The following is a 23,945-nucleotide window of genomic DNA, read 5'->3' on the forward strand; positions in this document are numbered from 1 at the left end:
CCAAGCAATGATATAAGCTTATATGATCAAATCAATCATGAAAGTTATTATTTGGGGCAGTGACTGGACTTTTCTTCTTCCCACTATAGAATCACTTTCCATAAAAAATTTACAAAATTAAAAATTGGTTTTTGAAATAATTTTAATTTTTAAATGGGTTAACTTTTGGCAATCAAAACAACTTGGTGATATTTTGCAGCAATATTTGTTATGTTTTATTATAATTTAAATTATATATCCTCTATATGGATTGGGTTAATGTGGACAAATACTTTTATAATCTTAAGGGAGGTAAAATACATAAAATAAAGTAAATCATATAAATGCAAATTCTAATCCTATTTATATGTCATATTCAATTTACTGTATCTACATTTCAGGATACAATTTCTTCCACAAACTGGGGCTATTCATGATAGACTAAACAAACATCCTGTGAAGAGTACTAGAGATACATACTATATAAGCTATCGTTCTTTCAGTCTTTTTGAATAAATATCTTTATCAAAGAATGTGTTATCATCAAGAACATGTAACTTTACAGCCATCCTACAAAACTTACTTCAGAACATGTTAAGGTTGTCTGAACTAAATAATTTTGTCAATAATTGTCTAGCTAGCTTGCTGTGCTATATTAAAAGCATTAGTGAGCCAAAGTGGATGACAAAGAGTATGTTCACAGCATTAAAATTGGATCATTTTGAAGAAGAAAGCATTTGTTTCTAAAAGACAACACCAAAATATATGAGAAGATAACCTCAAGTTAATCTTCTGAACAGTATGTTTTGTTTTGAATGGGAGTTTTCTCATCCCTCATGCTCCTACTTTCTGGGTGCTGGTTTAAAAAAGAACCATGAGCTTATTCTTTTGTGCTTTGGGGAAACAAGTTATTTTTATCAGCTATCAGACTCTGCAGCAGAGATTCCAGCATTTGCATTAATCTACAGGAGTGTGGCAAGAAGAAAAACTTCACATAATGGTGGGAAAAATAGCTACAGCAATGGAGCCATAACAGCTGCCGTAAATATGCTGATATCTGGTCTTATTTATTAACAAGGAAATTTTAATAAAGTGCACAAGTTCTAATTTTATAGCCCAATAAGAGAAGTCAAGTAATTTGTGTTTTAAATGTGTACATATATATTTTAAAAAAGCTTTCAAACTGTTGCACATCAGAGTAATTGGAATATATAAGCCAAAATTGTTATTGGCAATTTGTAGATTTAAGAAAAAGAATTAGAATTGATTTTTTTTTTACTCAATTTGTATTTTCAGATGTTTTTGGAATAAGGGTTATTTTTGAAAGAACAATGCCAGATTAGAACAGTCTAGATTTTTAGAACACAATTAACACATTTCAATTGGACATTAACTGCATGATGCAGAAGCTATGGGTACTGAGCCCTTTGGACATCTTCACTAGGGAATCCTGTTTTCAGTAAAATTCTGTAATGCATATACAAAAGCTCAGCTACCTATACTCATGACTATTAGAATAGTATGAGAAGCCAGGTTAATTCTTTCCCCTAAGAAAAGGTGATGGGTTTACATCAGCCTGCGTAAAACTGTGGCATATAGATCTTGAGTAAGAAGTCTTCCTTTTGTATCAGAACTAGAATGGTAACGCTTGCCTTCTTACATTGATTTGTACCAGTTGACACCTAAGAACCATAAGAAAGACAGAATACAGTACCTGAATAATGGAAGGCAAGAATAGGAAGACATATTGCTACAAAATGCTCTGGCTGCCAAATAGCAGGCCCTATTCAAGCAGGTGGCTTGAAAACCCATGAAAACCACTCAGCATGCACTGTATATTTATTAACAGAAAAATACCTCTTGCAGGCACTGGGTAGGAAGGCACAGCCATAAAGACCAATGGCAAGGGCAAGAAACACAACAATGAAACATGACAATTCAACTGAGTCCTAGACATGAACTCTGTCTATAATGCCCAACCTAAGAGGAAAGCTCAATGGATGTAACATCACTGGCTAGACAACAGGCCACACAATTCCTTTTTCCAGGTCCACATCAGTTTGTTCTAGGGGAGCATTCAGGTTACACAGCACCCATGCAATTAAGCAGCACCCACATGGTTGGTGTACGCTCAAGCTATGCCATTAGACTTACTAGTCTCACAAAGGACTATTAAAACAGAAGTCAGTAAATTCTGTGGGTTGCAATCAGCATGATTTAAAGGCTGGAGAATGCTTTCTAGTAAAGCTCAGGTAGTTGTTTAAGTAGGAGGCTCCTGTGGGTTTCCCTGCAGGGATAGGTGTCAGTTTGCCAGAAAACCATCACTGTGAATTGGCTAGCAAATCTATTCTCTCACAATTCTGAATTGAGCCAAATTGAAATGATTAGCTCTGCTACTTTGAGGCATTTTATCTTGCAGCAGTTTCACTACTGCTTTGGAAACTGAAGGGAAGGGGCACTGTCAGAAGTCTTAGCTCCATAGGAGCACTGTGAACAAAAATATAGCACCTGAATAAGTAGTATTTCATTGATGGAAACACTGGCAAGCCAGACACACATCTGGGTTTCCATTTTTGTATGCTGCAAAATATTGGTGGGTTTTACAGATCAGTCAGCACATTATGCCTAAAGTCCAGTTAAAACAAGTATTCTAAGAATCTGAAATTAAAGTCAGAATACAAAACTATGAGCTATAAAGCAGCACGTCACAGCTAAGGCACATGAATGCATGCACGCCACCGTATTTCCATTAAGACACTGCTTTCTCCTAACGGATATCCTCTGTAAGAAACGGTAGAAAAAATTTCTACCTAGAGGATTAATTAGCAGTTTCCCATATAGGTATTACTCAGCACTACGCCTCCTCTCAAACCCAAAAAATATGTTGCACATTTATGCTTTAGCAAAAAATATAATATAATATGTTTATATACACACATCTATTTTATAGAGCTTGGTCTGAGCGCATGAGGCAGAACTTTAAAAACATACAGGATTCCATTTAGAACTCCAAAGTTCAACAAATGCCCTATTTTAGGGTGAAAATTATAAATCTGATAATGATGCACAGCATCCATGAGTGATTTTTTTTCTTAATTTTGAAATAGTGTCATTAACTACGACATATATTGTAGGTTTACATTTCTAAAGAGAAATAACAGCAGTATTGAATAGTTTCTTTTCATATCACAAGTGATAACCTGCATTTGATCTTTTTTTTCTTCCAAGAAATATCAGTCTATCAACAGTTTTAAAATAAAATGTTTTCTGTAGCAATTAATAGAACTCTAAACAAAAATATGACTCTGATTTAGACACTTTTAAGAAGATCTAGACATTTTTGTCAAGGTCTTCTGACAAAGTAATTTTTAAAACAGAGACCAGATGAGGCCTTAAAAATAGACAATATACTGTATTTCAGACAACATTGCACTTAGATGTTCAAAGTAATAATATCTTTAACTGCAACAATACTTCATAATTTTTTTTTACTTAACATGCTGACAGTTTCTAGCTAACCCACATGTGAACTTTTATTTTCTAGTTAAAATGAAAGTAAAGTCTGATGTCGTATTCAGCATGATACTTTTTTTTCCTCTCCCAAATTATTGTCAATAAATTACAAAAAGCTTTTCTGACAGTGATCTTTGTCTTCATGAGGATTAAGTAACTTGTCAGAACTTGAAGTGTTCCTATTAGTTTAGAAAATACACCACAGTTATGGTTTCTTAATGGGTTGCTATGTTTGCCATTGGACCCTATGCAAGTTATACCTCCAAACTCTTCCTCTGTTAACATAAAGTGGTCCTCTCTGAGCTTTAAGGACCTCTCATTGAAGACAGATATAAAAAAGAGCCCCAAATGGAGTTGTCTTCTGTTGAATCTGCCTTTCTGCTATATGTCAGGGGTCTGGTAGATCCGAAGTATCCACTATGACTTTAATAAAAATAGTATCATCTTTAATATATGTTCCATTTTCTAGAACAGTTTGTGCAACAAAGACTGGACAACCAGATGCAATATTCATTTCCCCAGTGGGTTTCTTGAAACTACTGCTGTTGGGGTCTGGCTTGAATGCATCTCCTAAGTGGCGCCGAGAAGGTCCTTGATCCATCAACATAAGGGTGACCTTTTGCTTGAATGGCCAAGGAAGCAATGCATCATATTCTCCCCGCATTATAACAAAGAACAAAGACAAGTGCGTCCCTTTGCCCATCCCATCTCCATTGAGGTAAACCCTGGCACACATCTTATAGCCAAAGTATCCTGTATAAAATGGTTGGCTATATAAGGACAAAGTCTTCCCCATAACAGCCTCTTGCTTTCGACGTTTATAATCTCGAATTTTCCAGATTAATACTCCATTGTAACTTGCTGTTTCCAGGACTTGAAATCGGAGGTCCATGTCAGCCAGACGGATGTCATGAACACTTAGCATTTGATCATGCCTAGATAACTGTGATTCTAGAAGACCTAGAAAGAAAACAAACAAGGGACTTTTTTAAATTTTAAAAAATGACAAATGGATTTTCCCATTGTGCCGCACTTCTTTCTTCATTTACACCCACCAGGTCTTTAAGCAATATGATCGCTAAGTGAACATGTGAGCCTTGCTGCAAAGATTACTGGTTGCTGCCATCTAATTCAAATAAAGTTCTCTTGTACAGCTACACCAGTGTTATTCTCACTCCAGCGGGCAGTATCAGAAACACAGAATTTGGTCATCAGTGTATGTATTGGTTGCAAAATTAATATTTTATTACCATCGTATTTGTGAATGGTAGCTGACCAAGGCAGTTACTTAACAATAAATAACTATATATACTTGAGAATTCAGTGCGAAGAACACCCAAACTTGTTGGATCTTTGCAAAAGATGTTTCCATAGTATAAAACATGCAAAAAGCTTAGGGTGAAATTAGTGAAAAACATCTTCAAATTAATACTTTGATCACATTAAATAAGAGTCTTCAGAAATAATTTTGTGAATCAATCACACATCTGCAAAATTACACAAATAAAAGGCTTCCTTCCTGCAGCGTGACTAAGTATTGACTGTTCATGTACTTATACTTTTTATTTCAATTTATTTGGCCACCCATCTCAAATGAATGATTCTGGGCAGCTAACAGCATTGAAAAACACCATAAAATAAGATAACAATTATATATATTGAATGGCAAGCTGCCCAGAGTCATTGACTGAGATGACCATAGAAGTTGAATTAAATAAGTAATCAGCAACTAAAGTTAAAAAAACCCCCAAAAGAACCAGCAAACAAATCAATGCCACATCACAGCCTCTACCACACATCTGGATGGAATGGGACAACTTGCTGAAGCCAACTTGCTCCAGTTTTACTTGCCACAGCGAACTCCCTGTGGCCAACTCACCACAGCCAATTTGCCACAGAACAACTCATGTGGGACAATCTAACAATTCAATTTAATTATTTAAAATAAATTAGAAAATATTCTAATTTTTGTCATTCACATTTTATTCTGTCTCTCGTTTTGCATCCTTTCTTTAATGATTCGAGTCCACTGTTTCTTTGATATTAGTCCTGCAGTGAGTTATTCTGTGGTGAATTGGCAGTGGCAAGTTAGCTGTGGTGTGTTTGCCAGGGCAAATTGTCATAGACCCCATCTGGATCTCCAAGCTCAGTGACACAACCATGTTGAGGAAAGATACTCCAAAGGTAAATACAAATTTGTATATGTGGGGGAGATAGGTGTGTGCAGGTATATTTGCATACATATGCAGAAACTGAAATCATATTTTCTGTGGTTTAAATGTTCTACTGCTCTAGTTGAATTTTTTTTTAGTATTATAGGGGGCTTTAATCTCTCTCAGAATTCTCCTCAGTAAATTAATTCTCCATGCTTACCAGAGTCACTTTCCTCTTTTTGGGATGGGAGCTTGTGAAATTTCAATCACCAGCAGAAGCAAGGAGAATCCTACCTGAACTTCAAGCTCTGAATGACTATAGTACTGCTCTGTAATGAATGAAGAGTAATTCAAGGTGCTTTAACAGATGGCAATCCTTTTATATGCTAATTTGTCTTTCAATTGACTAAACAGTATTGTGTGAGCCTCTTAGAAAAGTACATGTCATACTGCTAATTGGTGGCTTTATTGCTTCATTCAAATGAGGCAATGACCTTTTTATTTTATCTGATCCCATTGTGCTGCTCAGAAGAAAGATTCCTCTGAACTAAACATGTATGATGTTAAGCCTTATAGTAGAAGTAACCTCAAGCTATAAATGGGGAATGTATCAAGCCAAATATAATGTAATTAAATACGGTTTTCTTCTTCCTTTAGAAGACAATTGCTATTCGTTTTCTGAATACATACTTTATATACTGTAGTTCAAGAAATGAAACTCCTTTGGAATTCTGAAAACCCTTTTCCCCCCTAAACAATCAAAAGGTAACTCATAGCATTATCAATTATGTGGCTCTTAGCAAACTATATATACCACTTTGCTCTAATGGGGCTTGACAGGACAATGCCTCAGTTGATTTAGCAGCATAAACACTCTAAAATAAACATTATGCAAATTAATAAAAGAATCAGGTTAAATAAATAGATATCTTGCAAGAGGTTACAGGGCAGCCGCATTTCAGAATGTCTAATTTGCCAGAATCTGCCATTCCTTCACCATCTCATGTTCAAACTTACCTGTATTTCTAGCTCCTTGTCCAGTATTTTTATCAATGCTTTCCAATTCAGTCACCCTATTCTGGAGGGACTCAACACTACTCTTCATGCTGTCTGCTTCTTCCCAGTTCTGTCGGAAAGGTCGAATCTCCTTGTCTAGTTCTTTCAGCTTCTCAGCTTGACTATCTATTACCCGCTTTTAGAAAAAAGTAAATTGCATAAATATAGAAGAACCTCAAGGAAAATAATAGTAATTACATAGTAATTATATAAGAATTTCAAATAAACCAGACATGACTGCCTAGTGCCATACTCTGGTACTTACCCATCTAATAAACCTTATTAAATGCAAAACAATTAAGTGAAAATAAAATTTAAGGAAACTTACAAATCTGGACAAGTCTTTTCAATCGATTTTGAACAAACAAATATCTTTGGCATCCATTTAGTTGTGGAAGGAAGTTTACTGAAACATTTGTGTAGCACAATACTACTATTACAGTTGCAATGTGAAAAAGAAATATATTGCTATATTCTTTTTGGCCAGGCAAAATCAACAGAGATGTGAGAAATAGCAAGTACCGTATTTTCCGGTGTATAAGACAACTTTTTAACACATTAAAATCTTCTCAAAAGTCGGGGGTTGTCTTATACGCCAGATGTCATTCTCCTGTAACCAGGAAGACCAGCCCGAAAGGCTCTGATGAGGCAAGCTCTGACCATCCCAGCTGAGTTGCCTGCTAATCAGGCAACTCAGCTGGGATCGCCAGAGCCATGTAAAAGGAAAAAAGTTTTCCCTCTCCAGCTTGCTTACCTTAGCTGCTAGTCGCAACACTTGCCTTGCTTCGTTTGCCTGAATCCATTCCATCAGCAAGCAACTCCCTGCCTGCAATCAAGCAGGCAGGGAGTTGTGGACTTCAACTCCCAGAATTCCTCAGCCAGCAAAGCAAAGCTGGCTGAGGAATTCTGGGAGTTGAAGTCTACAAGTCTTAAAGTTGCCAAGGTTGGAGACCCCTGTTCTATTGGGTAAGTTTTTTCCCCCTTTGGGAACTTTAAAAAATAGTTAATTGGGGTTTTTTTTAGTTGTTCTTTTTTAGACCTAGCCATTTAAAGTTTAGGAAGTTTTAAATTTAGCTTTCATATAAAAATAAAAATAAAATAAAATAAAATAATATTTGTGCAGTTTTCTGAGATTTAGTGTGTTTCTGTAGTGTTTCACTCTAACTACACAAACACACAAAATCTCACAAAGCTGTATGTGGAATTTTGTGTGTGTAAAGTGTGAAAGTTGTTTTTGGGGGCTTTTTGTGGCTGTGTGAGGTTCCTGCTTGTTGCAGGGGCCATTCTGGGTCTAGCACAGCTGCTTTTACATTGTGGGTGAGCCAGCTGTGTTGTGTTGTGTGTGTATAAAGTGTGAAAGTTGTTTTTTGGGCTTGTTGTGGCTGTGTGAGGTTCCTGCTTGTTGCAGGGGCCATTTTGGGTCTAGCACAGCTGCTTTTACATTCTGGGTGATCCAGTTGATGTTTTTTTAATTTTTATTTGGTGTGCGTTGAAAGAGGGGTAGTCTTATACGGCGAGTATATCCCAAACCCTATATTTTAACAGGAAAAGTGGGGGGTCGTCTTATACGCCCAGTCGTCTTATACGCCGGAAAATACAGTATGTGACTGAGTAAAATCTTGGGGTGAAAAATCACTACAAAGCTTGGTCTCTGTTACTCTCCAACTGTACTAGCTCCATCACTGCAAAATATAAATGTATTATGCAACCAGAAAGAAGGTCCGATTCCTAGTGTTTAGTGGGACAAGGCATATCAATAGGACTTTTGCACCTTACTTATATATCACTCTATGGTGCTATACAGCAGTCTCTAAGTGATTTACGGTGTCAGCGTATTGCCTGCAACAATCCAGGTCCTCATTTTACCAACCTTGGAAGGATGGAAGGCTGAGTCAACCTTGAGCCCCATCAGGATCAAATTCCAAGGTATGAGTAGAGTTAGGCTACAATACTGCATTTTAACCACTGCACTACCACAGCTCTATTGTATTTTCTAATACAATACATTGCCCCATACAATTTGAAAAAGCAAAAATTTTAACTGGAAGCAATTGCAATCACAGAATTTGAAGTGACAAGTATTACTATTCAAACCCAACTTAAATAGAATATTTACTCCAGCTATAATGTTCTCTATGGGATCTATATTATTACAACAGGCAAAAGAAAATTGCAAGTGATTTCTGAATCATTCTTTATCAGTTCCCACCACTAATGATAACTCCTAATCAGTTTCAAATTATAGTATTTCCAGGCCATATTAATATTTGGTTAAGATTTTTAAGCAAACAATTCATTTATTTCATTTTTGTACCCATGAGTTGCAAAATAACTGGCCAGGATAGTTAATTTCATCTTGCTCTAGAAGGAGAACAAGAAGAAACATTTTGTCTTCTATGTGGCTTCATTATGCTTTATTTGTAAATTCAAACAAGCCAGTGAGGAGGAATTTTAGTACACACACACACACACACACACACACACACGAGCTCAAAGCTCAGGCAGAAATCGTGAAATTTAGGGTTAATGGTATAGACAATATTTTCTCAATTATTCACCCATTATTTAAAAAAAAGGAAAGATGCTCTCAAATTCTTTCAGTTTCATTGTAACACGGAAAAACCATACTGAAAAGTATCTACTGTAACCCAGTGGCATTTCAGAATGACTTTCCTTCCATAATTACAACATTTGAAAATTCAGTGAAAATATTGCATTTTCTCATATTTTTTTAAAAAGATACAAAATTGCTCTAGAACCATGATGGTGAACCTATGGCATGCATGCCAGAGGTGGCATGCCGAGCCCACTCTGCTGGTATGTGCACTATCGCCCCAGGTCAGATCTCCGTGGTGTTTCTTTCATGAACTTCTGTTTCCCTGCAAACAACGAAAGCTCACGAAAGAAAAAGACCTTACCTCTTGCTGCGCTGCTGGTGTTGGGATGCTTCACTTCCCACCGGCCAGCTGGTTTTCGGGTGTCTGCTGCGCATGCCTGCACATGTGTACATGTCTGCGCATTTGCACATTCACGCATGTCCATGCATTCGCTCATGCACCTTTTAGTTTGGGCATGCACCCGCGCAGCTTGGACATTCAGTGTCTAAAATGTTCACCACCACTGCTCTAAAATATGACCTAAATAGATTGTTAAATCACACAGCCATACCTAAATTGGTCTATGCCCTGTCTTTCTGCCCAAAAAAAACATTTTAAAAAAGTTGCCCAGAATGTATTTTCTTTAACAAAAAGAATCAATTAGTTCTGCAGTACTAAAATATGTAGAGAGCTGTACCTTTATTATTTTAACCCACTGTTTTGGGAAAAAGAAAGTCATAAACAATAATCATCAGCCTAACATGTATACGTGTACAATTTACATTAATATATGAATGCCGCTATTTGAGGTAGAAAAGTGACATTTAAACACATTTGGATTTACAAATAATGATATACATTCTCACCATAAAAGCTGTACTTGTGTGTTTTCATATAACTTCAACCAAGATAACCAAGAAGGAGCTATTAACATGCATCTACATTGCTGGGGATTCCTGGGGAAGTGTTTAAGTTTGCAGACTTGACCAGTCTTCAACATGAAAACCAATACCTAAGGAGATGGTTTCTGGTTTTGTTTTGTTTTTACAGAAGGAAAGCCAGAATCTTACCTGCAAGTGATGTATTTTAGTTTCATTACTTCGCAGCATTTCCTTCTGTCTCTCAATTTCTATTTCAAAGCTACAAATTTGATTATGTAAAGTTTGTATGCTCTTGTTCTTTTCCAAACTTTCATTTTGGAGCATGGCCACCTGAAAAAAAAATCCTAAAATTATTTCTCCAAATGTGGAAAAGCTTCAGCTATCTTTCATGGTCAATGAATTACAAAAGAAGTAAGATGAGGATAATTGTGTCATCCTGCTTTGTCTCTTAAACAAAATAAACCTACTGGGGATGTGTTTTGTGGCCAGGACTGAAGCTATTATATATGTAGTAATTAAGTGAAACTACAAGTGATGAAAGCCAAAATCAGCCTGTAATAATTTTATGAATGAAATCACACAAAGGAAAAAATGAAAGAGGGAAAAGCTTTGTTGATATTCCCTGAAAGTAATCAATCCATGCTTTTGTTTCCTTAAAATTCTCAGCCAACTTTCTAGACTTTTGAACAGTTTCATAAAAGATGGCTAACTAGTATATTTTATTCACAGCATGTGTCACCCATGAGAACTTGCACATGGTTCATCACTGTATTTCTGTCCCTAAAAATATTTTGCATCTGGAATTCAGCCTTCTTGTCTTGCCAAAGGCACATTCTATATATTTGAAACTGAGAGCAACTAGGAAAAATGTTCATGTAAAGCAAACCTTATTGAAAACTGCTAAGGATAAGCATCTATGATCCATCCAATCTGGCCCTGACTATCAATAACAGTAAAAATACATCAAGATAGACAAACATTCATTTTTCTACCATTAGTAATTAAACTGTGTAAGATCAACTAACCCTTCTTTGTTTTTGTTTTTTTTAAAGAGGATGCTCTCCCAACACCTTGCTCTGGAACCCGAACAGTATTTGCAGAATGTTGAACTTTAAAAAACACAGACACACAATGAAGATGTATGCCCAGGCATAGCAAAACTCTAAAAACGTTATTTATCTTACTTCCTACCATTTCAGAACCAGCCTCAGGCAGATTAGGTAACCTTCCAAGGTGGTATCACCACAAGTAGCATTCACCATCCCAGAAGTACTGCTTTATATTCATACTAAATTCCCCTGCTAATCTCAGTTCTATGAATAAGTGTTTATCCTAGAATTCTCTCAGGGAACACCCAGTATACCTGTTCACATATTCTAGTTTAAGATGACAAAGCTACAATACAATATCAAAGGCAATACAATTTGCAAGAGATGAGATGATTCCTGGCTATTTTAGAAAAGATGCATATAAAGATATTCAGATTCTGCATTGGTACTTGTTGCATGTAATATGGTGCTGGAATCTGTAGCCCTTCATATGTTTTTTACTGATTACTGGACTCTATTGCCTAGGACAGCTGGCCCTTAGAATCTAAATCTAAATAAGAATACCATAACATAATAACCTATGTCTTTTTTCATATTCTTTCTATTTATTAAGACAACCCGGATAACAGAATGTTTCAAACTTCTCACATAATAACATTTTTCCCAAACTGGTGCTTTCCAGATATTTGACCAATTCTCATCAAAGACCATGTTACCTGAGAATCATTTTGGAGTTGAAATCCAACATAACTAAATCAAAACAAAAGTATTTTGAAAGAAATATTACATAAAGCTTTATTAAAGATAAGAATCAGGTTCAAATTTCACTTTAGATTTTCAATATTGACACTTGAAAGCCAGTCTAATTTTCTTTTAACAAGGCACTAGCATCACACTTCTGAAAAAAATAAGGCTTGAATTTGTAACTTGTTTCTACCCATACGAAACAGTTTTCCAACAAAAATGGCAAACCCCACGTTTCTGAAGAAACTATTGTTTAATTGCAAGTTAAGTATGTCAAATCCTAGGGTTGTTCTTTTGAGATTCAAAGACAAAAACCGTTTCAGAATATGTATCTGCAACTCCTTAAACTAAGCACATCTTTTCTCAGGATTGTGAAGGAACAACTACGGACTACTGGGAAAAGATAAATCTGCTTTAAGCTACTGCAGATGGATATGGCAGGGGTATCCTCATGCACTCTAAACCATGTACTTGCCTTTCATCTGAACAGCTGTGTTAGATATCACTTCTACCTTTGAGCCACCTTGAACAGAAAACAGTGTTTTTATATATTTCCTATTATGTTACTGAGATATTCTTCTAGGTTTACAGAATACTAGAACAGAAACTGTACTTTGGTGAGATAGCTGAGAACTTTGACTACTTCCAGAAGAATTACTAATATTGCATAATATTGTTAATATTCCAGAAGAATTGTTAATATTGTACATGAAGAAGATCTCTTATGCCATCTCTCCATTTTGCCTGTTTTTCTTGGAACACAGACAAACTATTTAATCAGAAATAACAGAATAGAAGCACAACTCTAAAACATGAATGTTCTCTGGCATTTCCCTCTCTGGGGATAGAGATGGCGTAGAAAAGAGAATTCCAGTATCAGCAGTGATGCTCATTCCTTCTCTCTGAAATACTTAAGGTATTGTGAGAACACACACAAATATCTCAGACATCTGCAAGGGCATTAATGATTTTGAGAAGTGTACAAATAAACATTAAATTGGTTTAGCTAACATCTTGAATGCTACAATAGCAAATACTGACTTCTGTTATTGGGATGCAAGAAAGCTAGCATCATGACTGGTGGGTTTATTTCATTGTTATATAACATGGGAATACTGATAATGTATATTTCAGGAAGTCTAATGTTAAAAATGTATATGCTGGAGTGTACTATATTTATTATTATATTTGTTATGTAAGGGGAATAAAGAAGAAAGAACAAGAAGGAAAAAGACTGGAGTTGGAACTATTATAGATAAGTTTAAGTATACAATTTCATGATCCAACAAGTAGAATAAACCTTACTTTGCAATAAAATATAACAGAAATTAATTCTGTGAATGATGCATTACAGTTCTATGAGCAATAAAAAAAACCCAGAAATGCAGTAACATTTTCTGGCACAGCCTCTGTCAGAGATAGTTAATCAGTTGTAAATGATAAAAGCCTTCAGCTCTATTATTAAAAGTCCCCAACTCCTTTCTTTATGAGATGAACCCAATGGGAAATATTTTATGAGAAGCATCCAGCTAAAAACACAATATGAATATGCCACTGATTCATGAAAAAACTACTTCAATGTTTATTTTTAACTATGAGTTTGGTTTGGATTTGCTCTTAAATTTAAGTCATTTCATTGCCTTTAAAACTGAAGAGTACTTAGATAACCACTCTAAATTCCAGAATTTTACCTGTGCTCCATTAATAAAAATATATTAAGTATGAAAGATAATGTGAGCAGGAGATGTACCTTATTTTCTAGACAATTACTCCACTCTTTCAATAAGTCTACATGCTGCACTGCTGAGGTGGCTTCGTGTGCTTTAACTTGCTGGTTTGTTCCCTGTGACAAAGAATATATTTTAGCCAGCTTCATTTCTTAGCAAACCTACACTAAAGTATAGCATTTGCCCATCTACAATTGAACAGTATTATATATTAACCCACTGACTGATGCATTTTTCAAACATATTACTGGAGACCTATTTTAATAAAAAAAAAAAAAACAGTACAAATAACAACACAGATTCAACTTTCTAATAATTAGTGATGCACCAAAAATTCTTCTTAAAAATTTTAAAACGTAACAACTATGTTATCGTTATTTCAAATCACATTTCAGAAACATTTATCTAACTGAAGATTACGCAGTATATTTTTTAACAGTAAAATGTTCCACAAATGCTGCTCTATAGCAAATAATTACCTCAAAAAGTGGCAAAAACTCTGCCTTTTTCTTTAAAGGATTAATCATGACCATCCATTCATTCTCAATTAAACCATCTCTTCCTTTCACTGTTTTACCATGCAAATGTTAAGTTCCCTTATCTTTATAGCAAACTCCCCTGGGAAAGCATCCTATATTAGAGCCAAATAATGGGTGCTGGTGCTTCCATCTTTGTACATGGTTATATAGAAATGAATAAGGGAAATGACATTTTTCTCTTTCTCATCCTAGTAAAACTGGAGTTATCCAATCAAGATAATTTACAAGAGATTCAATCAGACAAACCAAAAATGTTTTACAGACCTACAGTTATATGATATGACAGACATCAACATAAAAGGAGTCTAGACAAATTCACAGTTAATAAAGTTATCAATGATAATTATACCACCTTCCGTGGAAGAAAAGGAAAATACGATTTTTTTTCTAGAAAAATCTAGTTGATTATGGAGTGATGATATGACAAGACTATTGGCTCTGAGATGTCTGCATGATTTTAAATTTCTGTGGCAGCACCAATCTCAAAATATTAATCAGTTAAGATTGGTGAAGGTCATATGGGCTGCTACTGATCACTAGCAGATCTGAGACCTATAAGCTTGGAGGGAGAAGGCAATGGCAAATTATATCACTACTGTTGTTAAGAAAACTACATGGATATGTCCATGAAGTTATAAAAATTGAGTTTCAACTCAATTACCTTCTATCCATGACAGAAGAAAGAAAGGACAGGCAGTTGGATATTATCAACAGTGTGGTTTTGAGGGCAACAGTTGTAGGAGTCATTTTCTTAGTTATATTAAAATTCCACAGGAACAAAACTTGGTGGACTAGATCAAAATTTCTAGGTTATCAAAATGCTTTTGTACAGAGACATGCCGTTTCAGCTGAATAGACTGAAATGAAAACAGTCAGACCCAATTCATCTACCCCCCAGAAATAGCAGCACTGCCTGCTTTAATAAAATAAAATTCCCTACTCTAAAGAATGTACAGAACACAATATAGTAGACACAATATAGTTCTGCATCTTATATAATTGAAGAAGAAATTATAATATGGAGTACTTAAGGAAAAGACTGTATTTGCCATTCCTTTTTGTCATATTTTTAGTACACATGTCATTTTGATAAAGGTATTATTATGTAGAATAAGTTGCAAATGTAGTATCCTTATGTCAATATGTACATTGTGTTTCATATATTCAAACTATATGTAAAACACATATATATTCAAACACACAACATAAAAATAAAGAAGGAACAGGAAGCAATCCTAACATGAGAGTCTATTTCTTCTTAGAGCAAATGTGTTATATGCAAACCATTTAATTTGCCATTTGGTGTCTAGAGACTTTTTTAGAAGAAAATAGTTTATTTGTCTTGTTACTTCTTACTGATCTTATAACATCATTACATGGAAATATAGCCCCATTTTAAACAGTGAGAATGATAGCTCTGTATGGAACTTGGATTACACTACCCTTCTTTTCCAAAATATTGCAAAGTGTTAAACTATGGGGGACAAAGGATTTTGTGGATTCAACATTAGATTTTCAAAGGGGCAGTTAATATTCAAATAAATAAAATTAAGTCACAGGTCACACGTCTACAAGATAGATTAGAGAGAAAAAAAACATGCAGGGATTTTATTTCAGTGAGCTACTCTTTACCCTTATCCTTTTTAATATAGCTCTTTTGTTGGAACTTAACACTGATATCAAATAAGCAATTTACAGAAAAACATGTACTGCACAACTTAAAATAACATAGCCTTGCTAAAAAAAAAAAGCCCATCTTCTACTATACTAATTTGTTTTTGCCGATTTAATTCTCATTGTCAAAAGAGACAAGTATGTTAGCACTTACAATAATATTTCTAACAGATTTGTACTGGACTAATATGTTTAGTTTTCTTGAACACATTCCACTAAATTCTGAATCTATGTGGAATACATATCCAAGCGAAATTCACAACAGCGGAAGTTATACAAGTTTTTAGCCTGCTATGGATTTCATTCCACTCAAACAGGAAGAATTGAAATGTTTCTTTTCTAACGAAAAAAAATGTATTGCTGAAACAGCTGAAATAATTGCAGTCTGCTTTCTTGAATTTAAAAATGTGTCTTGCATATTCTAAATTTGATATTCAAAACTCTTGAAACCATTTAAATTTCTAAAGTATGAAAAAAGAAAAGAAAAAGGACATTACTGTAAATCCAATACGAAGCTTTTAATCACTCAAGCAACTGGATGCATTCTCTCTTCATGGATAACAAGAGACATCAAATCCAGTCCAGAGAGTTATTAATAATATTTTCTTATTGCAGACTTTCATCAAGTATATAAATCATTATATACTGACCTGAAAAGTGCAGCCATAACGCTTAAAACTACAGGTACTTGGGGCATTAATACATTCTGACAAATGTGCATTCAACTGTAATAGGAAAAAAATGTGAGTTTTTTTGGGGGGATGGAAAATGTATGCATAATAAGATTAAAAATATATAGGGGATGCAATACAAGTTTGTATTGTGGTTGATTGGTTTTATTTTTATTTTAAAACCATGTGTTCATATTACCTCCAGTTGTACTTGAGAGTATACACATACACATGTAATCACAGGAACATTCCAGTAGAATATACAAATTGACACATTTACAGTGAAACCTAATCAAATAATCATTTCAGCTAATTTCAAAAGGATTTCAGTGTGTTTTTATCGAAAAGCCAATTTTTCAAAAGTCACATTAAGTAACCTGAATGGGACAATCATTCTGGATAGAGGTTTCACTGTATTAATGCACATCCTTCCCCCTCAGGCCGCTTCCCAAATTTTTAATTCAAAACAGATTTTCATGCAAAATTCCAGTGATAAGAAAATAGAACATTTTGACAAGAGACTTTAAACAAATATCGCATGAAACAAACATGTACATTTGTAAATTAAATTTTGTATTTACTAAAACAGCACATAGAAATAAAAGTTGTTTAAGTAACTACATGTTGTTTCACACTGCATGTATATATATATATATTAAACTATCTTAATGGAGACTAAAGTAGATATGAGACAGGAAAAAGTAAATAAAGGAATAGTCTTCATTATTCCACAAAAAGCTTTTGGATCCTCTGAAGCAGGTGTGTCAAACTCCACTTCATTGAGGGCCACATCAGGGTTGTGTTTGACCTCGGGAGGGGGGGCAGGTTGGGTGGGCCAGCTCAATGTCACTCAAGGCTCCATTTTCGGCCATGACGGCCACCTGGAACCCTCTGCCAGTGAACACAGAGCCCGGGGAGGCCACTCCATTTTTGCTGGCAGAGGGCTCCAGGAGGCCATTGCAGCCAAAAACGGAATCTGGGCAGGGCTGCGTGCGGCCCTCCCAAGCTCGGTTTTTGCTGGCAGAGGCACTGCAGGCCAGCCCTTCGCTGTTTCCAGGACAGGCCCAAGGGCCAGTTCTAAGCACGCCTTGAGTTTGAGACCCCTGCTCTACAGCATCACTGAATACTGACTACACTGAAACCATGGCTACTTGATACAATGTCAGTGGTCTTGTTCCTCAGCCCTCTGCTTGCAACTAATGGATATTTGACTCAAGATCATGGAGTCTGTAAAATCGCTACAGCTCAACTTCTTGTTTATGGCATATAATAGATGCATGACAAAAAACAGTTTTAGCTTCACTTTACAGCATCAGAATAAGAATAACTGCAGGTAACATAGGATATGCTTCCATTTTTGTAAAAATTAATTTTTTTAAAAAAGATGCTATAGAAGTTGGGGGGGGGGAGTCCAAGAAACTCAACTTCCTACAGTAATTTTTAAATAAAGAACAACAGCCAATCCATACTTCTCAAGAAGTAATTCTTTAAAATTGAATAATATCATCCTAGAGAAAAATCTATTCAGTGTAAAGAGAATGGCACAAATTCATTTTCCTGAACATTATTTTTCCTCCCAGACCTCACAATTTTACTTGGTCAGCTTCGTAGAAAGAAAGCTACCTTCATTTTTTTATGCATTCTTGCCCTCTGTACTACACTTATTTTTTGGTTGAAATGTTCATATTAGTGGGAGATTTTCAAGGCAGTGGAAGAGATTACTAATTCACTGTTGGCAAATCAGATGACTTAAGCAATAAGATAGAACCATGTAAAATAGCTATTTTTGCCATTTCAGAAAATTTTGGATAAACTTTGTTTATAATTTAAACTCAATAAAATTATCCCACAAAAGTATAACCCCAACTATGATATCGATATATAAGCTTTATTCAACTGTAATGATTTTTCTGAATTTATTAAATAATCTAGACATTATTTGCTTATTACAAAACCTGATCAATCATTTGTAGGGGTTTGGCTGATGAATTTTGGAAGCTGAAGTCCACAAGTCTATTTCACAAACCCACAAGTCTATTTCTGACCCAAATCTATTTCCCAGTCAGTACTGAAACCACCAAACCTTATTAAGTTCAGTGTAAATACTAAGCATTTTGGGATGTTTATTCTACAGTTAATTCAAATACATCTTCTGAATAGTTAGTTCCTTCCCTGATTCAAACCTGTTTCCATTGGGTCAATAGACCTCTAATAAATGTTCTATCAAAAGAAGACATCCATATTAATCAGACCAATAAATACACTCATCATACGATAATTTTTTTCTAATTAGGGTCAATGAATATGATTATAGTTATACACACTGAAGGTGAAGCATCACATTACTTCAATCAGTTGTATAGTAATGCAAGACATTACCATTCATTTGAACTATGAAGAAAAATTGCTTGGCAGGATATGGAATGCTAAATCATCTACCTAAATTTCTCCTCCAGGGCTTTTTTTAAACCCAAGACAGTTTTGGAGTTCATTTGGAAAAGAACTTTGGAAATAAAATGACTAAAAAGGACTGGAGAAGTATTGCCAAGGAATGATTAATGTATTTTCTGCACTTATTTTTGCTCAGACAGACCAAAACAAACAAACAAACAAACAAACAAACAAACAAACAAACAAACAAACAAACAAATCCTCCTCTATCTCTAAAGGTAGTTTTTAAATTTCATTTCAGGCAGAATTTTCATCCTGTATGACTGAATCATCTTTAATGTAGGTTGTAGGTATTTGGGCTAGATATTACATTACATGTATATTACTTTAGCTCCCAGTACAAATAGATTCTCAAATCAAAGAGAGTATTGGCGGAAATAAATAAAAGCTTGTATGCTGCTTTCTTAGAAATATGGTGCCCTTATAATGTAAATTATAAGACAAAAACTACAGATTATGAACTCAGTTGTTCATGTCAGCCTAACAGTCCAATGGCTCTAACCTTACCAAGCAATTACACAATTCTTAAAATCTCCTATACTACACATTAATTACAAATCACAAACAAGTTTTTCTGATACCTGCGACAATTAAAGAGTTTTAATGCAGCGTATAATAAGGGTAAAGGGAAAAAATTGTTGCAATCACTGCAGATGCTTGTTTACTTATTTATTTAAGAAAATTGCAGCATTGTATTCTGGGAATTTAGGAATACCTTTAAAGTTAATTTCAGCAACAGAAAGGTTCCCTTGTTTTTCAAATGTATTGGAGCTGCTTCTGGAAAATTACTTGCATACTATTTCAACAAAAAACATTCTGTAGCAACTAATATAATGCAGCATGTTATCTGATTTTATAAACAGCTCTGCAATATGATTTTTTACCTCTTTTCTGAGGAGTGCTGAAACACTGCACTGATGAGGACATGTAACCATAACACAAGGACAGTCTGCATCTTCATGTTTCTAAGAAAACAATAGGAAAAGTCATGTCATGTACTTGTACATTCATAATCACTTATCTTGGACAAAAAATAAAATGGTGAAGAAGTTGTTTCTTCAAAAAAATAACATGAATTTATAACCTGTCAATATAATTTATTTTTAGGACTGAAATATCTGCCTTTTAGAGATGCACAAAATATTTCTTCCTCCAACCTCCCATTTCAAGTGTTCCAAGTTTGAACAAAATGTACATTATCTTCAGTTCTATTATCTGGAAGTAAATGTGCACAAATCATTTTATGATGACATAATTTTCTAGGAATGCATTTTGCTTGTTAGTTGTGCAGCAAGGTGTGTGTGTGTATGCACATGTGATGATGTATGATATATATACATATCACTTTTTAAAGTGTATGTGCATGTCTGTATGTTGTAAGCACAACATTTGATTGCAGCACAGTAATGTTTTATAGAGCAAAAATAAAGTGGATACTCAGTAATAATCCATTAAGTATCCTACTCCTAACAACTATCTTACCATCTCCATCTCTCTCTCTCTCTCATCTATTTTCTCTCTCCCTCTCTCTACCACTGCCCCGCCTCCCTAGAAATGGTTCTATTCATCCTCTGTCAGATAATTTTAAAACACTGGCTGATTTTTCTGCAACTGTGCATCCTACCTATTTCTATGATAAAAAGAAGATTGCAAGGCAGTCACAACCACTTCCTACTATTTCATTCAGAGCTTGAAACATTCCATATTTGGCTCGAACAAATACATGAACCCTTCAGCTGTTTCAAGTTCTTTTTCAATAGGATACAGGCAGCACAGAATGTTTCAAACAGGGTTTTGTTTCAAGCTTGAAGCAAAACACAACTGGGCTTATTTTTCATATCTGAGAATTTAAGTACAAAATATAGACTTTAGAAGGCTACAGGCATGCATTTTGTCCCACTAAATCCCGAAATCTGCAAAGGAACCTCTAAAGAAACAAGGTTTTAATACTGCTTCAATCAAGGCAATAAAAGTGACTTTAGGAGACTTCAGCCTTTTGGACTTTTTCCATTTACAAGGCTGCTAATTGTAATGAATCAGAGAAAATGTGCATTATTATTATATTAAGAGAGTGCATATGGCATTGAATGAGCTGTCTGTCTTAAAGGCTCCCAGATTCTTCAAAAGACCTTGTTCACCATAGATAGTTTCCTGAAAAGTTGTTTTGCCCTCTAAGAAGGCATACTTACTTGTATCATAATGATGGGTACTTGGCTTTTACAGTATTTACATGTTGTTTCACGATAGTTACAGTTTTTTTCTATATGATCTGGTAAATCTTTTCTCAGTATTTTTTCTTTACAATCAGTACGAGGACATGGAAGTTCTTCAAAGAGACAGTCATTTCTTAGATGTGTCTGAAACCAACAAACACCAGGTCACCAATACATGAAAGGTAATACATTTAGTTTATTTATCAATTTAAAGATAATGTATCTTGTTAACTTTATTTAGTGATTGCAAGAAATTCAAAATATTCTTCCCCCTTGTTTTTCCTTGGGCATAAATATAAGTTAATATTATATTAAGAGCTGAGAAAAAACACAAAAGCCTGGTTGCCAATAAATTTGAGATTGCCACCCAGAAGTTTGAAACATCTGAATCTTCTTGCAGTAGCAGTGCTAAAATATGATAAAGATAGTCCCTGACTACAACAGTTCATTTAGTGATCCAAGTTACAACAGCACTGAAAAAAGTGACTTATGACCATTTTTTATACTTACAACCATTGCAGCATCCTCACAGTCATATGATAAGAATTCAGATGCTTGACAGCTGACTCATATTTATGACAGTTGCAATGTTCCATGGTCATGTATTCATCTTTTGCAACCGCCTGACAAGCAAAGTCAATGGGGGAGACAGATTCACTTAATCTGTCGCTAGTTTGACACCCCTGGTCTACAGACTTAACTTACTTCATACATTACAACTTTGATGTGGGGTTTTTGTTAAAACAATGTGTAATTTAGGTTCAATTAACACCACAAATCATATAATCACCATTCAATGATCAAAGGAGAGGGAGAGACAAAAACATATTTGAAGGTTTTCAGCTACTTACCAGCAACTGTCCCAAGGTCAATTGATCTCGACAACCTTTGTTTTCATTTCTGCAGAATATCTGAAGGGCTAGAAGCTCCCTTCGGCAGCAATTATCTTTAAATATCTAGAATTAACAGACATTTAATAGAGTTATAATTTTAGTGATGATCTAAAAGTTTATCACTTTGGCACTAATCCGCTTGATGTAAATAACTACATTCTGATAAATAAACTTCTCTTAGAGAATTAAAATATATAAACATAAATTCACATGAAATCTGACAAACTATTTTAGAACATTTTTAAGAGTAAAAAATTTTGAAGGCAATTGCTATACTGCTACAAACTGACAATACAAGAACTTCTTCACTTTTCTTTGCACAGCAAGATGTATTGTGTAAAGTCTGAATTAGTTTGAAAAAAGACTCGTATAGATCACATTGCACTATAGAGTACACGGTATTTGCCCTGATCATTTTTTATTAGCAGTATCTAGAAAATTATACATAAGAATAGTTCTTCATTTTGTAATAAAAGGAGGAAGATGGGCAGTTCCTAAATATGATAAATAAATAAGTTAAATAAAAAATGTTGAGCTATAATTTTTGACTCAGTCCAAAAGGTGAGAAAATGAACAAATATCCCATTTTAGCCACAGAAAATTGCAATTATATTTTTCCCACATTAAAGATTGGTTGGTACAGATTTGTCTTTAAACAAAAAAAATTTGCAGTCCAAGGAAATTTTCAGTAACCTTTAGGACTTTCTGTGTACTTCCAACTTTTATTAATATCAACTATAGTAGAGAACCATAATTCAATAGAAATTGGAAATACTACCTCTCCTCTCCTACCTGCTTATGACCCATCAAGGAGTTGGGTGATAAAAGTAACACATCTTTCAACTCTAATCTTTTTGTGTTCACACAAGGATTAACTGCCCGATCATACACCAGCGGTCCCCAACCTTTAAGGCTTGGTGGCCTGGTGGGGAGTGGGGAGAAGGGAACTGGCCTACCACTTTTGCAAGTCGAGCTGCGTGCATGTGCGCCCGCCCACTGATCATGCAAGTAGAGCTATGTATACGCATGTCTGCCGGCCAACCAATCATGTGGCCCGGTTCCCAACAGACCATTGCCCGGGGGTTGGGGATCCCTGCCATGCATTATTTATATAGCTACAGACTGATTTTGAATTGTTCCAATTGTTCTCTAGATTCATAGCTGTCACTTATACAGCTGAAGCAAAGTACATTTCCCAGGATTGTCTATCCTCTTCTTATTGGAACACATATGGACACAAAATTTATAAGGTGAGTTTAGACTATCTATAGAAAAGCAGACCTTATGTCAATGCTTACTGGTTTTAAAGTAGATTTTATGAGGCAATAAAAACATCTATAAAGAGTAATAAGGATCTGTCACAAGTGACTAAGGAGCAGAGAAATGAATAAGATAACAGGACTGTGCACTAAGCAATGTTCTATATGATAAATGCTACACAACCAGCTCAATTTGAAATCCAGATAAAAAAAGTATATAAAGGAAGAGCTCTAGCAGGTAAAATCAGAATTAATATCATAGAAGAACAGTTCAGGCACTAAAGAGGTAGTACAACCTCTAAAGCACCCTATTATTTTGTTATTCAGTAGTAGAACATTTGGACTTGTTTTTTTTCAGTAAAGAAACATGAGCTAAATGGTATTAACTTTCAATTGCCAGAATCTGATTTTAACTCTTCTTTAAAATGAAAAATACACATTTTTACTAGTGCAAAATGCAATTGGTCATGTCTGCTCAATGGAACTCTCAATCACCTTCTGAATTTCAGCTGGAAGATATCACAGGAAATATATAATACCTTTCTT

The 23,945-nt window shown here is 34.9% G+C and overlaps 1 protein-coding gene across 4 annotated transcripts in view; it reads right to left on the minus strand.

Annotated features, from left to right (window-relative positions):
• Window positions 1–324: 324 nt before the first annotated feature.
• The window catches only part of TRAF3 (TNF receptor associated factor 3), an 85,485-nt gene continuing 61,864 nt past the window's right edge, over window positions 325–23,945 (minus strand). For all 4 annotated transcript variants that reach the window (XM_034418522.3, XM_034418523.3, XM_034418521.3 and 1 more), the window contains exons 6-13: window positions 22,099–22,203; window positions 21,224–21,391; window positions 19,919–19,999; window positions 16,563–16,637; window positions 13,723–13,815; window positions 10,369–10,509; window positions 6,663–6,837; window positions 325–4,452 (exon numbers count right to left, since the gene is read on the minus strand). In XM_034418522.3, coding sequence (XP_034274413.1) covers window positions 3,881–4,452; window positions 6,663–6,837; window positions 10,369–10,509; window positions 13,723–13,815; window positions 16,563–16,637; window positions 19,919–19,999; window positions 21,224–21,391; window positions 22,099–22,203 — 1,410 coding nt within the window. In that variant the 3' untranslated portion in view covers window positions 325–3,880. The remainder of the gene's footprint in view (window positions 4,453–6,662; window positions 6,838–10,368; window positions 10,510–13,722; window positions 13,816–16,562; window positions 16,638–19,918; window positions 20,000–21,223; window positions 21,392–22,098; window positions 22,204–23,945) is intronic.

The sequence above is a fragment of the Pantherophis guttatus genome, chromosome 1, assembly GCF_059756535.1.
Source record: "Pantherophis guttatus breed Tessera chromosome 1, ASM5975653v1, whole genome shotgun sequence".
Taxonomy (NCBI): Eukaryota; Metazoa; Chordata; class Lepidosauria; order Squamata; family Colubridae; genus Pantherophis; species Pantherophis guttatus.